The sequence below is a fragment of the Pagrus major genome, chromosome 9 (genome assembly GCF_040436345.1).
Source record: "Pagrus major chromosome 9, Pma_NU_1.0".
In the NCBI taxonomy this organism is placed as follows: domain Eukaryota; kingdom Metazoa; phylum Chordata; class Actinopteri; order Spariformes; family Sparidae; genus Pagrus; species Pagrus major.
Window position 1 is genome coordinate 13571910 of NC_133223.1, and position 17490 is coordinate 13589399.

At 39.7% G+C, this 17490-nt stretch overlaps 2 protein-coding genes across 2 annotated transcripts; one reads left to right on the forward strand and one right to left on the reverse strand.

Moving 5' to 3' along the window:
* Window positions 1-100: 100 nt before the first annotated feature.
* Window positions 101-6483, reverse strand: mfsd9 (major facilitator superfamily domain containing 9). The gene is made up of 6 exons (XM_073473750.1): window positions 6345-6483; window positions 5052-5139; window positions 3816-3859; window positions 2620-2749; window positions 1900-2109; window positions 101-1814 (listed from the first exon to the last, which is right to left on the reverse strand). The coding sequence occupies exons 1-6, from the start codon at window positions 6429-6431 to the stop codon at window positions 940-942; spliced, it is 1434 nt and encodes a 477-aa protein (XP_073329851.1). The 5' UTR covers window positions 6432-6483; the 3' UTR covers window positions 101-939.
* A 2921-nt stretch (window positions 6484-9404) lies between these two features.
* Window positions 9405-16617, forward strand: tmem182a (transmembrane protein 182a). The gene is made up of 5 exons (XM_073474259.1): window positions 9405-9765; window positions 11405-11531; window positions 13318-13416; window positions 13506-13643; window positions 14568-16617. Exons 1-5 carry the CDS (start codon window positions 9607-9609, stop codon window positions 14792-14794), a joined length of 750 nt encoding a protein of 249 aa, XP_073330360.1. The 5' UTR covers window positions 9405-9606; the 3' UTR covers window positions 14795-16617.
* Window positions 16618-17490: the final 873 nt, after the last annotated feature.

Here is a 17490-nt window from a genome sequence, read left to right on the forward strand (position 1 = left end):
AGGCAGCGCCGGAGATGAAAGAGAAGATAAGAGTTGGATGCAACATCCAAACTGCAGTGTTGATTTCAGTGTTTCATATACAATGTAAAACACCATAGACTCACATACAAAACTTTGTTTATTCATTGTGACTTTTTGGCATTTACAAACATTTATACCATTTTACTTCATAATATTTCATGTTTTGACAACAGTGGTACTCAGTATACAGTTAAAACCTCCAAAACAATCTTCATTTAAACACATCCTAAGTTAAATTTAACAAATCTCCAACTGTAAAATTCAAGAATCAGAAACCAGAGCAAACAGTCGCTCGTAAGCCACCATAGGAATCATTTCTAATGCAGTGCATCAGCAGAAACAACTGACTGACTGAGGTAAAGTTTGTTAAACTATTTATTATTATTACTATAACAGTGTGAACTACCATGTGACAGTCAGGCTTTCCCTACATCAAATACAGTTTCAGCTCATTTGTGAATGTCTGAAGTTTTACTGCCTTTAAAAGGAGGATCTCCTCTGTCTCATCATCAGCAGACTGACAGTAACACCAGGGACTTTGGAGACTGTAGTGGTTAGAAAATTAGATTAAAAATAAGTGTGCATCGTTTCCAATCAAGCTGTCCCAAGTAGTATCTGCCAAAACAAGGTCCATATGTTTCTGTCTGTTCAAACTTCCTGTACTAAACTTCTCGGCCCTTCACCTCAACGCTGCGCTTGAGTTTTAAAGCCGCTCTTCCTGAGTGAAGGACTGCAGTGCTGGTGTTGACGAGCCATTCTGACCCTGTGATGCATCTACAGACGTGTGGCAGAGGCATCTGAGCAGGAAACATTGTTCCCACAAGAGTCTGCTGTTCATGTTCACAGCTGGCCTACAAATAAGAGCACTTCTCTGTTTGGTTCATTTGCATTCATTTTCATAATTTTAAATTAATTCAGTTATTCAGAATTTCCGAGCTTGGCTGTTTTTCTCATCCCTCTCCCGTCCCATTTGGGGATCCTGATGAGCAGTAAACCTACAGCTGCAAGAGCAAGGACCACTCCCAGACTGGGGGGACCACAGGGGCTGAACTCTTGGGCCAGACCGGAGAGGAGAGGGGCCAGGACTCGGCCAACGGCTGTGACTGACTGCCCGGCTCCGATCAGAGTTCCACTGGCCTGGACCCCTCCTCTCTGCAGCTCCAGGTCTGTGATGCATGTCCGTCCAATAGAGGTGGAAATGGCCAATAAGCTGGAGGTGAGTAACACCTGCCACACACTGGGCGCAGCAGCGTACAGAAAAATTAACGAGCAGGTGAGAACTGTGGAGTGAAGCAGCAGAGCAGGCATGTTGTTCCCATACAGCTGGGTGACCGGCCCCACCAGGAACCCAGCCAGGGCTCCTAATGTGCTACTGTAGCTGATCAGATAACCTGTCACCTTTGGTTTAAGTGAAAAACGCTCCTCCATAGCCAGAGAGAAGTTGCTGTAATAAAGCATGATGGCTATGGCCATCAGAAGACGCACCAGGAACAAGTCCCACATGTCAGAGGAGGCCACCATGTGGATCCTGGTGCCCACTGAGGACAGCTGTCTCCAGACAGGCTGGAGCAGGGACACCTCCATCCACCTGAGACCACCTTGGTGGTTCCCTGGAGCTCTGGATCCTGGGTCAGTCTCTGCTTTCGACACTGGGCCATGACTATTTGCATGAGAGCCATTCTGAACTGACTTACTGCAGTTGTTGTCATGACAACCTTTACTTTTGTGGTTGCTGGAGTTTGTGCCATTACGATGAATACGCGCCTCGCTCCATGGTAGCATCCATACCAGCCCTGGAATGATGGACACATTATGTTAAATAAATGCTTCAAATACAGGCTCTATTAAATCAGTTACTTCTCTCTGCTCTCTACCCACCTGCATTAAGAAGGAAGATGGCTGCACAGGTAAAGGACGAGGTATAAAAGCCACCTTCATGCTCCGTGAGGTAGCCACCCACCACAGGACCCAGGATGAAGCCAACACTGGAGGCTGCATTGAAGTATCCCATCACCAGAGGGCGCTCTGACTCAGACACCAGGTCAGACAGCAGGGCTCTGCAGATGGACAGCGAGTGCTTGAACAGCCCTGAGACAGAAAACGTTCAATGCACAGTGAGATTAAGAAACTGATGGAAGATAAAGGTGATGGTTTGTGCAAAGAATTAGAATATGGTGATCAGGAATGAGAAGTCAACTACAAAGTGGACATTAAGCATGGACCTGAGGGGCAGGGAGAAAAAACATTCTGGTGATCCAATTTTTTTCCATCTGTGAAAGCAGGTGAAATTAAAAGCTTTGCCAGATCAGACACACTAACTGATGAACATTTGAAAATATTGTGAAATTACAGATCAATTGACGTCAATGTGTTTTCCATTGCAGACTGCTAGGACTGTTACTAATGACATTTACGATGGTCCCATTCCATTCGGATGTCCCAGTAAGACATGACAGAGTGACAGTGGTGCCAAAACTGACACCGAAGCAAATAAATGAAATTCAGCCATGATTAATTAAAAGAATGAACACCTGTTATTTTCCTCCTGCAACATGTCAAAACGTCTTCTTTGAAAAGGACCTGTGGTGTGGGACTTACCCACAGGTATCCGTGCAAGAACGAACAAAGCGATGCTGGTGGACATCCCGAGCAGGCCGTAGCCCAGAGCACTTAGCAGCAGACACGTTAGCAGAGAGTACTGTCGTCCCACCACATCACTCCAGCTGCCCTGCCAATCACACACAGGAAATGACGCACAAGCACAAACAGAAATCGAACCATTTCACAAATTACAAAATTTACAATCTCTTAAAGATATTTAGAGGAGAGATTCATGGATCTTTATCCTACAAAACATGTGGATGTGCGGAGTTGAGGCCTAAATTTTGGTTCTAAGTCACTGTTCTGGGATTAATGAGGAATCCTAACAAATGGAGATAAACAGAGGGAAGTATCTCCAAACACAAGAAGTGTATAGAGGAACTAATTTGAAGCAGAAATTATAAAACTCTGGGTACCCTCTTAACCCAGGAGCCTTGGCCATTATACAAGCTTTTATTAGATTCTCACCCTGTCTCTCTCTCTCTCTCTCTCTCTCTCACACACACACTCACACACACACACACACACACACACACTGATGAAATAATGAAATAAGGACCAATTGAGTTTGCTGTGTTCTGGACGTAGCTTGGTGGGATTTTCATAGAGACCCAGCTGTTCACGTATCCCTACATTTATCAGGATTCAGCCGGTCTGCATGCAGGAACCAACAGATGACTCCTTATCTCTTTAATTTGTCGCATGACCCCTGAGAATTAAACCAATTTCAGGAGCTGGGGGCGGCAGGAAAGAGACGTGGAAAGCTGAGAATCTTTGCTCAAATGCCATGCTTATTGTAGAATACTGTGCACGTGCATTTCTGAACAGTTTGGACATCAGTTTTTAATTATCAAGGTTTTGTTTTTACAGTATACCACCCAAAGGTTAGTTCATTGAAAAAATATCTCCTCAGTGCCCACAGAGGGCGTGTCAAAATATCTGCGTAAAAAGAGTGATATCTGCCGATAACTAGTTGTTGCTTGTGTGTGTGAATGTGCGCAGACTGAACGTATTGTGCGACCACAGCCGACCTTAAACAGACAGTGTTTATTGTTTTCATGAAATACCAGAGATAACATGGAATGCAGCCACTAACTGTGAGCATGCCTTGTCGAGCAGGGGAGGCTGAATAGAAGTTAGAGACAAAGACAGATTTCCAGGATTTTTAAGAGAGAAACAAAGTCAGTACTTACAACTATTGTGCTTGAGAAGAGCTGTAAGATCCCATATGTAGACCCTGGAACAGTTTCAGATTTGTAAAACAGAGCACAGAAGAGACAATGCATATGTTCAAATCCATCATCATGCTAAGATCATACTGACAAAAAGTATTTCAGTCTTTCAACAGAACAAGACACCAAGGCTGCACGATATTGAAAAAAAATACCATTGCAGTAATTTTGATTTTCAGCCATATATTGGGACTGGAAAAGATACAGGAATTTTCACCAGATAACTTGAATAGCATGGAGGCTGTGCATGTGATGTCACAGTAGGCAGAAGGCACCATGGTTACTACCACTAAGAGGCAGAAAGGCTACTTAGTGACACATTGTTAATATTCATTGTTTTACATATATAGATCAAGTGCTGAAATCTTAGTGTTCAGCTTGAATGCAAAAAAACACATTTTAAAATGTTTAAGAGCTGAGTTAGTTAGCATCACTTGACATAGCACATCTTGCGATGTGACTATTGTGCATGCACACATTGTGATGTCAAGATCCGATGCTTTTTTACTTATTTATTATTACTGTATTAATTGATGCTCTCTATTTTTCCTATCCCCTTTGCTGCTGAAATAATTTCCCAGTTGTGGGACAAATAAAGGATTATCTTATCTTATCAATGCTGAAACGTTATACAGTATTGTGCTGCCCTACAAGACGCTGACATACTGTTTGAATACTGTCAAAGCTCAACATCATCCAAGTGATGTGAAAGACGTAAAATAATAATAACAGCACAGAACAATGAGACATTATTGCTTATTACACGGACAAAGTGTACAGTAATTGAAACCTAACTAAAGCTTGGGAGCAAGGCTGTGAAAAGTATCATTTTCTACCATTGATTCATCTCTCCATCATTTTCCAACTAATTCATCAATCATTCATATTGTAAAATGACATAGAGGGGTAAAAAATTAGATTGAATGAATTATTTAACCAGGAGAAATAACTTGTGGTACAGGTGAGTTAATTATGACAATGTGTGGGGCTTCGTTATTGCAAGTTATTTATTTGTTACTTCAGAAAACTAACATGACCCTCTATCTGTGTAAACTCCGGCAAGCAGGCAAATATTTGGTTGGTCATGTAATAAGACTTGTTAGCTTGCTACCTAATTGAACATGCTCTAATGACTCTGGAGTACATCTACTGTGATGCAACTTAAATATATTACTTTGTGCAATGGACATTACTTACCTACAATCCCAGCCACAGTGGGACTTGCTCCAAGAGCTTTCACATGATGGCTCAGCAGTGGGATGATCATGCTCACCCCAAACAAGTCCTAACAAAAACCAGCAAGTGAAGGAGAGAGAATGAGCTCAACAGAGGTATCCAGCTGTTAACACTATCTGGATTTTATCACAACATAACTTCTGAACAAAATTAAACACATAAATCAAACATGTGATGTGAAGCCAGTTTCCAGTATTCAACACAGAGTTTAGAGAGTTTAGAGGCAGTTGCACAAGAATGTCACCGCTCATCTTGTTTGTCCGCATTGCTGAGATCAGTGAAGGTCTTGCCAAGCCCTTGATTGAAGTCACACAGCTCTTCATACAGTGTTCTAACACTAATTGCTTAACTTTCAGGGGCAGTACTGGCCTCAGCAGTTTCTCTCTACTCTGCTGTGCTCGCTGTGCCAAAAATGTGAATTGCCTGGTTACCTTTAATTAGATAATCACTTAGCCAGCAATGCAGGCTGATCATAAAGTTAGTTTTACTGAAGCATGACTGCAGGTCAGCTCATACAAACAGCTTGGGTATTACTTATTCTTACAATCTTCACAGTTACATTGGCTTGCTTGTATATGATATTACTTCTTCACCACGTCCTTCCAGTCCAGGAAGTATACCAGTGCAGTTGGCAACATGTTTTACTGACAGTGATGGCCTGAAGAGGCGACCCTCAACACAATCAGAGGTGTCAAAGCAACCTGTCGTGTTCTATAACATTCCTCTTATCTAGTAGCTACACTTCTGATGAATTTCAAAATTACCTACACACCAAGTGTATATGTGTGCATGGATAACATTGATTAGTTCTTATTTTGAGTGGCTAGACAGTATTTGTGGTGTACTCCCAGTTCAAAGCTTAAATTAAAACAATTTCTATAATGCCACAATGAGTGCCTATAATCTGTGCTGAGTTCACTGACCTTCACTTATTAAACTGTCACTAATTTCTACAATCAAAAACATTTAGCAGCCTGCAGTAGCTTTGACAGATAGAGGATGTGTGTCAGAGCTAGCCTACATGTTACTCGTTTTAAACCAAACATAACAATGTACGTTTCATTTACATTTTTAAATCACCTGCTAACACCCTGAGGATACCCCTGGCCATTTTCTTTGCACAGTTTGAACACGAAGCACATCTCTTATCTCTGAATTATGAAATGTACGTCTTACATCATGACTTTAAGTTATGAAAACATGTTCCCTCAGTCTGCTGAAAGCAGCACCGTCAAGTCTCAGTTAGCTACTCACCATGAAGCCCACCACATAGATACATTTTATAATGCTCGTCCGTCCTTTTGGTTTCTGATTTAAAGTGCTACATTTCTGGTTGCTCATCCTCCCGCTGTGACAGCTCGGCTGTAGGCAAAGCGGAAGCGCTCATTCGCTCTACTGTAAACCATCCAAACAGAAAACACGTCCAGGCAGAGCTGTCGCACGCAGGGGGTGGAGGTACACCGCTCGGTTCAACCGTCCGCTCAAATGTGGCATGTGTCGGAGGAGATGTTTTTGAAAGATTAGGTTAAAGTATAAGTCCAGAGATGAAACTGACTGTTCGAGTCACGGTTGGTTTCTCATGTCTAGAACTGCCGTGTTGTCTGGTCTGACTCCCCCCGCCGCTGCGCTGACAGCTGGTACCGTCCGATGACGTCACAGAACTGACTCGAGGAAATCCTTATTCATAAACAGATCACCCCATTTGTTTTTTAAATGTATTTCTTGGCTTTAAAATATTTTATGCATTTATATGACGAATAATTTATTTAACTCAATGTCTATATTTATTGTGTTTTGTTTGTATTTATTCGACTTTGTTTTGTTCTATTTTGTTCTATAAATATCTGTACATATAATGTTGACAATGTTATCAGCACTCTTATATTTTGTATACCTCTGCTCTTGTTCTATTGTCCCAAATACCAAGACAATACGGCTCACTTCCATGTTTTAGATTGATACGACCAAGAAACACATTTTCAAAAGAAAACTGAAACAAAACAATAAAAAAAATACACAAAAAACAGTTGAAACACACAATTCACATGAGCCACTCATAACATAACTTATAGTTCATTTTGAATTTTCTTAAGGCAATGGAATCAACATTCTTTTCAGGTCTCCCTGTATTGTTTTCGGCTTTAACACTTAAACTGAGATTTGTTATTGATTTACACCACCTGCTGGACAAACTGGGACATCCAAAACATTATGAGTAGCTCAATACAAATAAGTCAGGGAGGATTTTACAGTAACTTACCTATTACAGTGCTGACATAGACTATGTATTTGTGTTTTACAGCAAAATAACAACACTTATAAGTAAAACACAGCCTAACAGTTATTTGTACAGCATTTTAAGAGTACAATAACTATTAACTAATAACTAAGTATTTGAGTATTTACTGGATGATGAAATGCAATAGCTGTACGGTTAAAGCTACAGAAGGTGCAATTTTATTTTATAATTAAAACTGCAATGATGAAAATCGCCCCATCACAAGGATCCAATCCTATTATTTTATAATTATTGTATCTTTAAAATACACAGAGTCTGTTGATTAGTCCACTTCTGAAATTATACCTGAAGGCCTGTCTGGGTCACACTTACAACTTGGACCTTCTGAGTTGAATGGAAGAGCTAGTACGAAAAGTGTGTCACTGCCAGATTTAAGAGCTGAAGCAACCCCTTTGTTAGAATGACTCAAAACTGGGCCTGAAGATGAAAGATAACCTTTAAAATTATACTATATTAGAGCATGACCGATACTCAATTTATTGAACTGATATATATATAATACATTTTTTGCAATGATACCTCAAATATGGTTATCAAACACTGTAACATAAGTGCACTGTAACAGTTAACTTCATAGGGAATTTAATATTTATGCATTACCCAAAGCATCTTTTTCTGTATTATAATCTCTAAAAACAACAAGCTTTCATTTTGGTGGATATCGGACAACATACAGCTGCTACCGATGTATATCTAAGGTATGCCAATAATATTGGCCAACCGATAATCAGTCAGGTTCTGTAATATTAAAAATAAATAAAAGTCCTAAACTTTAAGACTAAGTTAAAATAAGCACCTGTTGCTATGAATCCTTTAAAAACACCTTTTGTCTTAAAGAGTGGTTACTTACTGACCTGATAACAGTTAATCAGCAGTCCTTATCATTCATACTGTGCTGCAAAATGAAATCTTGGGCTGTATATGAGGAAGTACAGTTCACTAACTCTAACATAGTATATTTTGACATATTTGCCAAACTGTTCAGTATCATCATGTTACATGCAGATTTAAGTACCCTTGTATCTCAATTTTTAAGCCTAAAAATCCAATAAAATTAAATTATGAGAGCTAACTGTCAACTACATTTTGTCTTTCACATGCACACACACACACACACACACACACACACACACACACACACACACACACACACACACACACACACACACACACACACACACACTGCAGATCAGTAGAGGTCTTCTGGCTGAGGGTGGCCTGGGTCACATCAGTGTGTAAATTTGCTCGTGTCTACATGTAGGTTCACTGCTAAATGTTCCCTGTAGATGCTAACAAAGCGGAGGTTTCCCTCAACTCACACTGACTGTTACTAACCATAAAGTTAGATTTTGAACCAGTTGGTTTTAGGTGATTATTAAACATCTATTGATTAAATGCTAAATAAAGAACTTCACCCACTTTGAGTAACAAAAATGCTCCTCATGTGACATTAGCTCGCCACATTGCCTTAAAAGCTTTTGCTGTCAAAGCCATAAAAGTATTAAAGGCCACAGGGACTTTTTACACACATGCTAATTTACAATTTAATCATTTGATCTTTTTTTAAACATAATTGTTTTATGATGACTAATTCAGTTTTTTATAAAGCTTTAGTTGTCAAACATCACTCTGATCTTAGCGTGTGATACAAGTGGAAATCCCCAAGAAGTAAAGGTGCATTTACAGTAATTTCTCCACCCCATTTACAGGAAATGATGTGTCTGTTTAGAAGCTTTGGGCAGGGTGTTGTGGGATCCTTCACCCCTCTTCTGTCCTTTCAGTCTCACCCTGCCCTCACATTCCCGTGCAGACGGTGGGTGTCCAGTTGCTACCGGTTATTTCTGCGTTGATCCCCTCCCTTCATGCTCTCCAACTGCTTCACACACTCAGCCCCACAGTGGAGAAGAGCAGCCGCCTTCAGTCAGACCCCCAAAAATAGCCCAGGGGGTGGGCTGGCAGCAGACCCCAGTAGGGTCCAGAGGAGTCATGTGCTCAACCTTGTCCTCCCATAACACAGACAGAGGGACAGGAGAGGAGTGAAGATCCAGAAGCACATCATAAACCCGCTGGGACACATCTTCCTCAGTGGATGTACTACAGTGCAAGAGGAGTGACTATCTCTGCCTCTGCTTGTCACATGTGCTCCCTGTAGTTGGAGTGAAAAAGTCAGACCGAGTGTAGGCATTTAGTAGCCGAGTGGCTGGTCGATCCTGGACCATGAAGCTTAGTGTGGCGTTGTTTTTCGCAGGGCTCTTTGGGGCGTTGGCAGCTGTGTTCACCCTCCTCTCGTTTGGAACTGATTACTGGCTGCTGGCCTCTGAGAGTTGCCACCCAAACCCTGATGGATCTGTTGGCCCGGGTGGTGTGACCATAGAGGTGGGTGTTCAGACAGCAGCAGATCAAGGAGACTCAGAAGATAGTCATCTCTTGTTTTGTATAGTTTAATATTAGTTACCATGATTTTACAGGTTGAAAACATTCATATTTGTGACCTCAGAAACTAAAATTAGGTCAGTTGTTGGTTCTGTAATCACAGTAATTCTATTATTTTGTAGAATATTTAATGTTTAAATGTATTATGAAGCTGCACTCCGTACCTTCATAATAAAATACTTAACATGTCTAATGTTGGACATTTAAACGAGAATAAAGTCACGTCTTCTATTTGGCAACTGTGATCAGTTCTCTCTCAGTGGATGACATGCAGGGTGCAGAGGCATCCCTGCAGGACTATTTCATGTAATCAGACACTGTTTAATGTAGTGTGTGTGCAGCTATGCTGTGATTGAGACATAGCTGGTACCATGTGCCTCCCTGTGATAGAAATACAAATACCAGTAGTCCCGCTGGTATGACGTTGTATTAAATATCACTGACTAGAGCATAGCTAGCTTTTCATAGTGGGCACTGATACTGGGATCGAGACACGATATCAGTACAATAAAACTAAAGTGGTATGTGGTAAACACAGTAGTACAGTTTGAGGATCCAATATTTTCAATTTAATCAATCATAGTTCTATTATTAGTTTTATTTCTGGAGCAATGATGTAATACAGTGTAAAAATGTGCAGTATTAAATTAGAAAACAGTTGAATTTAGTAAGTGTGTCACCATCCTATAGCACTGGTTTTCAACCTATTTTGTCTTGTGTCCCCTTAAAACAAACCAACTTCTCTTTCTATGACCCCTCTCCACAGGTTTAAAATTAGCCAAAGTGATTGTCCTCTCTCAAATTATTTCATTTAAATGTTTTTGACACCCATGAAGGCCAAAACTATTTCACAAGACAAGACAAATTATTGGAAGGAAGGTGGAAAAATTGCTGTAAACGAAATATGTTTGCAGTTCTCCCGATCCCATCAGTCATCTTGTGATCCCTCAACTTTATTTTGCCACCACTTTTCTGGTGTCCATGACCCCCAGGTTGGGAACCACTGTCCCATAGTATTGGTCCCATAGTGGTCCTTTCTGTGTGAATTTAAGAACAAACTATTGATGCAATTGGTCACCAAGGTCTTAAAAAGGCTGATTTCAAAATAAAATACACTTTGATTGCCTTAACCTTGACATGGACCTTGACTGTCTTGACTGACCTGACTTCTTCACAGCTTGCACCCCTTGCTTTAATTGCTCTGAGAGTTATTTCATGGATGACGTAATAGGCCATGTAGGATGTGTTTTTTGCTCACGTGCAAAAATAGTGACTACTAATGATTTCCTGAATGGGAGCACCCTCGACCTGCACGCTCGCACGGCACCAAACCAAACCTGCATGAGGTTAGAGGTGCTTGCTCAGCTCGACCCTTGACCTGACTAAGCAGCTGCTCTGTGGCACTGTGACAGATCACTGCACACCTGCCTCGCATGATCTTGAGACACTCCGGGGCTTTAATGACATCAACAGATAACATGGAGTGCATCCATAATCATACTTACACATGTTCTGCAGACTCTTAAAAGTCAGAATATATTCAGTAATAAATGATTATTCTTTCTTTAATCCTTTCTTTCAGCGTGGAGATGTGGTGGTGCAGGATGGTGTTAGTAGTGACATCACTCTGTACCATGAGGGATTTTTCTGGAGATGTTCCTTTGGAGGCAACGCGGGTGATGACGACCTACTGTGGAAGCTCTGGTTCAGTAAGTGAGACGGACACTTGATAATCCCAACACATCCTCATTCCTAAATGACGGAATAGGTCAATTGACTTCCAAACCAACATATATCACCGGTCCCCAAACTAGATGCAGCAAACCAGCAACAGGAAAGAAAACTACTTGGTTAGGTTTAGGTAAACATTTTTGTTTGGGTTTAAATAACTACGTTTTTTACGTAAGACAGTTGAATGTCATTCCTATGTCACCAAATACTTTGGGTTGGTGGAAGTCCAACCTACCAACCCAAGGTGTCAGTAGTTGATAAGCTGACCTCTACAGAATCATTTTGTTGACTTTCTATCTTTAACTTTCTCATTGTTTCCACTGTTTTATGATAAAAAATGACGAGGATAATAGCAAAATTATGTCATTTTTTTCCTTTAAATATTTTCTTTCTTTTCTTGTGGCTATATTAAAAGCCAAGGTGGAGAAGAATAGTGAAGTGGTAACCCTTCCCAAACACAAAGATAAGTAAGAACAGAGGCAGGATATTTCATAGTTTAATAATAAACTGTATTGTCTAAAATGACAGCAGTGCAATGAAGCAGGAAACTTTAATGGGAATTTAACAAGTATACATTTCTCAAGCATTCTCTTCTGCATAACAATCTCTTAAAAATGGTTTCATATTCTACAAACATATACAGTGATACCGATATATCTGTGATAGACTAATATCTGCTGATAATTATGTCCAACCAAATAAATCAGCAGGCTCTACATCATCTATGCTTTCTATGTTTTTGGGCTATGCATGAACAAATGCTGTAAAGATTCCACTGTTGTTGCCAAAAAAAGTCCTTTCCAGACAATGAAATGTAAATTATTAAAACATAAAAGACTCAAGGGGCAGGAATCCAAATCGATTAAGGATTTGAGAGGGGTAATACTGCATAGAAAGTACACACATACAGTATGCACAAGCAAGTTTTACAGCTAATGCATCGTCATTAAATAAAATAGAATAATAAAATTAAGCATTTCTGATGATAAAACAATACAATCCTTTCTTCTTCTCATGGGAACTTCAAAACTCACAAAACACACTAGTTCCATTGACTGAAACAGTCTTTAAAGATAAAAAATAAAAGGGAAGACATTTTGTCGTTGTAACTTCTCTTAAATGGTCTTATTGTCTGTCCTATAAAGCTGATGATTGGTGAGTGCAACATCCAAAGAGTCACACAGCAGCACCATAACTCTGCTGTAGAGTAAATATCAGCTTCTGATTTGTTGCTTTTATGTCAATAACACTTGTATGCTACCACAGTGGTAGAAACCCTCTCATGTGACTGTTTTGACGCCGTGCCATGTGATGTTATTCTGGTCGTTTGTCAGGTGATTGTGTGTCATCTATTTTCTGAAGAGGGACTTTGAATGGTGGCTCATTGTCAGAAACAGCCTCCAGCACTGATGGGACCTTGTGAGGGTTTGTGGAATTTCACATGGTGGAAGAGAAGAGAGAGGAGAGTAGAGAAGAATATAAAAACATTAGAGAAAACGTCTGAAATAATCATAACTTTTTTGTCACTCTGTTGTGAAATTTAGTTACAAATCTCAATCCATGAAATCCTCATTACAAAGTAAGAAACTGAGCGTTCAGTCTGCTACCGACAAAACAAATAAGTGACAAATTTTCAAGCGATAAAGCGATTTGTTTGTCACATCATTATATCGTATTTGTGAGTAATGTACTCTAATTGTCAACTGTGTTTGTTTATTTGTAAGATCACTTTATTTATTTTCTGCATCTTCTTTCTCTCTCCAGCTAATCAGCCTCACTCTAAAGTGTGCATGCCTGCCTACCTCTTCCCGTTCCCAGTGTCTCAACAGACCCACAATGCCACAGCGTACGATTCTGCCATAAGTAGGTGTCTCTTTATTCATTTAGATGTGCTTCTTTCTACAGATTAATTGTACAAATGGCTGTAGGTGGCTAACATTTCTGTTGTCCAGTCTACAGAGGCTTCTGGAGCATCTTTATGCTGATTGGTGTAGCAGCTTTGTTGCTTGGTGGGTTCTTCATCATCTGTGCTGCTCCCTTCGCCAGCCATGGCTTGTATAAAGCAGGAGGAGGCCTCTTCCTGACATCTGGTGAGGCTAAGAAATGGTTAAACCCAGTGTTGGAAAGTACACTTACTTTAGCACTATACTAGTACTCCAGTGTGTAGGATTTAGGGACAGAAATGGAATCTAATATTCATAATTATGTTTTAATTAGTGTATAATGACCATGAATGAGTTTTTTATGCCATGAGTTGTTTGCCATGTTCTACAATAGCCCAGAACGGACAAACCTAACACTGAGTCTAGAGAGGGCCCCTCAGGGTGAAATGAGGGGTGTTCAGTAGGTTTTGCAATCTGTAACCTCACCACTAGATGCCACCAAATCCTACACACTGAATCTTTAAGTATACTTTTGATGTACTCTATAAATTAGGATTTCATATTAAAAACATATAATGAGCTCATGAAATACAATCCATTGCACTGTTGAAGACAAAACCAGTGGTTTCCAACTTTTTTGCCATGTGACTTCAAAAACACACTGTCTAGTTGTGTTTCAGATATCTGAGTCATTCGCCGTTCCACCAAAGAGACATTTCTCCACAAAATTCCTCACATGGTTATCTATAAATATCTGTTTTTTTAAAAATTAAAAAATTAAAAAAAAGACTCCACATTTGTGTGGTAAACTATTAAGTAGCTGAAACTAATGATTTCATATATACACACACGATCCAGTTTTCTGCAGGACGAGTATGTTTGAATTTGACGCTTTTATTATATTCAGCTAATAATACTTCTGTAAATTCACTAAAGAAAAGTTTTAAATGCAGGACCTTTACTTGTTATGTTATATGGTACTCTGACTTGAGAAAAGGATCTAAATACTTCTCCCACCAGTGGTTAAATATAAATTTCTATACCTTGTTATGGATCCTTTGGTTTACATAAAAAGTATGTGAGTGAGTTTCAGTCATTACTGTCTCCTCTCTCTGCCCCTCTCTGCACCAGGTCTTTTCCTGCTGTGTGTGGTGGTGATGTACGTCCTGTGGGTGCAGGTGTTGGATGTGGTGGATGTCTACATTGAATACCAGCGCACTGCACTGTGTCCAAACTTCCAGCTGTCCCTCAACTACGGTTTATCCTTCATGTTTGCCCCTGTCGGCGTCTTCTTCTGCCTCTTGGCTGGCCTTCTCTTCCTCCTCGTTGGCCGAACCATCCAGGTCCACTACCACTGACTTTAGCAAGCAGCAGGTTAGAGGCGTGAGATATTTGGAACTCAAGTCTTTTTGTTTTCTTTCCTTTCTTTTTTTTATCACCAGACCTTTGATTTTTTGCTCCATTTTGTCTGCCATGTAAAAGCAGGACTCTGTAGACACTATATGGCAGCTCTGTGGTATAAATTATCTGAGAGTCTTGAGCACTTTGTTCCAGGATAAAAACATTGCAACCATTGTTTAGTTAAATAAAAGGCACCCTCAGCTATTTTTAATTGAGCTATCACATACAATATTCTTCATATTATAATACCTGTGGTGCTTGACACTTTTGTTTGAATCTTGTGTGTTGATGTGTCACAATTACCAGCAATCAAATGTCGATGTGTCGATGCTTGGGAATATGCTGAAGAAGTAAAAATAGAGAGAGACTGTAATAAAAAAAATATATTTTACTTTGTATAACTTTTAAAAAATCTTTTTAAGAAAAGTGCACAATGTAAAGCTTACATGGTGGCATAAGCATTTTATATTCTGTAGGTTACCACAATCTACAGTAATTGGGGTGAGTGTTTTTGGAGAGAACACCTGGCTTGCAGCTATTCTGCAGTCAATTTAACAGGGATGATGATATTCTATATTTTTGTTATTGTCCACAAATCCAATGAAAAGACCAGAACCAATACTTTCCAACCTCTCTACCATGTCTATGACACTCAGCTGAGTTTTCATTTTTTAAAAAGGCTAAATAAGTTATTGAAACAGTTGGGCACTGTAGTTTTTTGGCAGACCTTACTCAAACATGAGTGCATATTGAATTTGTTGGGGACTACTTTTAGCTGTGGATTAATACACTACAGTTACTTCCAAAACAACATACAGTAAATCACTGTTCCTAAAACAACATGTCCGTTGCAGCGTGCCAGTGACAGACGTACCTGACTTTTGTCATATGCTTGCAGTTTGGTTAGGTTTAGGCAAAGACCTACTTGGTTAGGTTTAAGAAAACATTGTGCTAAAATAACTATGTTGCTATAACAGTTACGAATGTACCTACGTTACGTACATGACTGCAGTTACATTATGTATGGGACGAAACGTCACTTGTAAGTCAATACAACTGTTGATCACTCCTGTCCAGTCCTGTGTTTGTTTGACCACGCCCGACCTCCTCCCTGTGTGTCTTGTTTTTTGTACTACTTTGCCACTCTTCCAGATTCACTATGTAATAATCACAACAGCCACTAGAGGTCGCCACCTAAAAAAAAATGTAAATATGCGTCGGAATTAGTTGCTTTCACATCAGATCTATCAGGGCGTTTTTCTGATGAGGACAGGCTGCGTCCACCATAATAAAGGAACATATCAGTGCAATAGGTTTTGCTCAATGACACCACAATGGAGCTCACAGAGGAGTAATTTCTATCAGCCTTTAATGAAGCAGACAACACTTGATAGCAGGGTCCATTCATTGTTGTTTTTTTGTTGATAATAAGAATTAATAAGAATATCATCAGACCTATCTTATATTTTTCACGGAGTGTTTAATGCTTAATTGTTCAGCTTTTTTAATGCAGTATTGTTTTACTATTTCTGTACATAGCCTGAGACTGTTTATAAACCAGTTTATTCAGTACAGTTTATTCTATTTATAAGTGGAGCTTGAAGCATGATTGGCTTTTGATGAACTGTTTTATGTTTCTGTTGTTCAGTTTATTGTCTTACATGTTTTCACAGTCTGGTTTTTCCTCGAGTTGTGTGGTGGAATCTGACATACCATCATATCCGTCTAAATAAGTGTATTTTTTCTGTGATGTGTTTGCCAATAAAAGGACACGGTTAAGGCGAGCTTTGATGCCTAAAATGAATCATTTTGTCATTCTGACAAGTTCAAAGGACTGTGAAAGGATCTGTGCTATTGAATTCAGGCTTTTCAAAAGGTAGTGTCAGGTACGTAGCCAAAATCAGCATGCCCATTTCATAGAAAAATTTCCTCTAGCAGAGACTCCTGAGATGATGCAACAAGAATCAATTTATTTCACTTGAAAAATGTGACAACTTACAGACTGTGTAATTCTTTAGACAAGAATATCAACAATGACCCATCAGGGGAAGACCTTCTGTACATGGAATAAACTGATTCCTGCTTGCAATCTTTCTAAGAAATGGAAAAAAAATAATAAAAAACCATTAAAAAAAAAAAACACCACAAGAGGGCACTGTTCATTTACACATCAACCTCCACTGTCAGCAGCCTAAATCCTATTTTGCTTATCTCAAGTCAGTGTGGAGTGTATGTGGCGTTATGCATTTAATCACAACTTCAGAAGTCGGATCTGTAGATGAAAGAATTCACACCTTGGCTGACAGACGGATGGTAATTTCACTCATGAATGGAGCATTTGATCAGGATCTGAATGGACTCCTGTGCCGATTCTCATGTGTCTGTATCAACTCTGTGCCTTTCCAGCTCTATAATGTACTTACAATACATAGGGAAATGGGTCTGAGCTGTGCCTCAGAATGCAGAGAGAGAGAGCCACACTAAGTGAGGCATTGATTACTTTGTGAGATTGACTTTGCCTTTACAGGAGACACTCTAGGATGCAGATTCACACCTCCGAGTTCCTGAAATTTCAAATGAGAGAGTAGCTACACCAGACTTTTCAGCTCAGCCATATGAAGAGCAGAATGAGAGAAGCTACACAGAGGTGAAG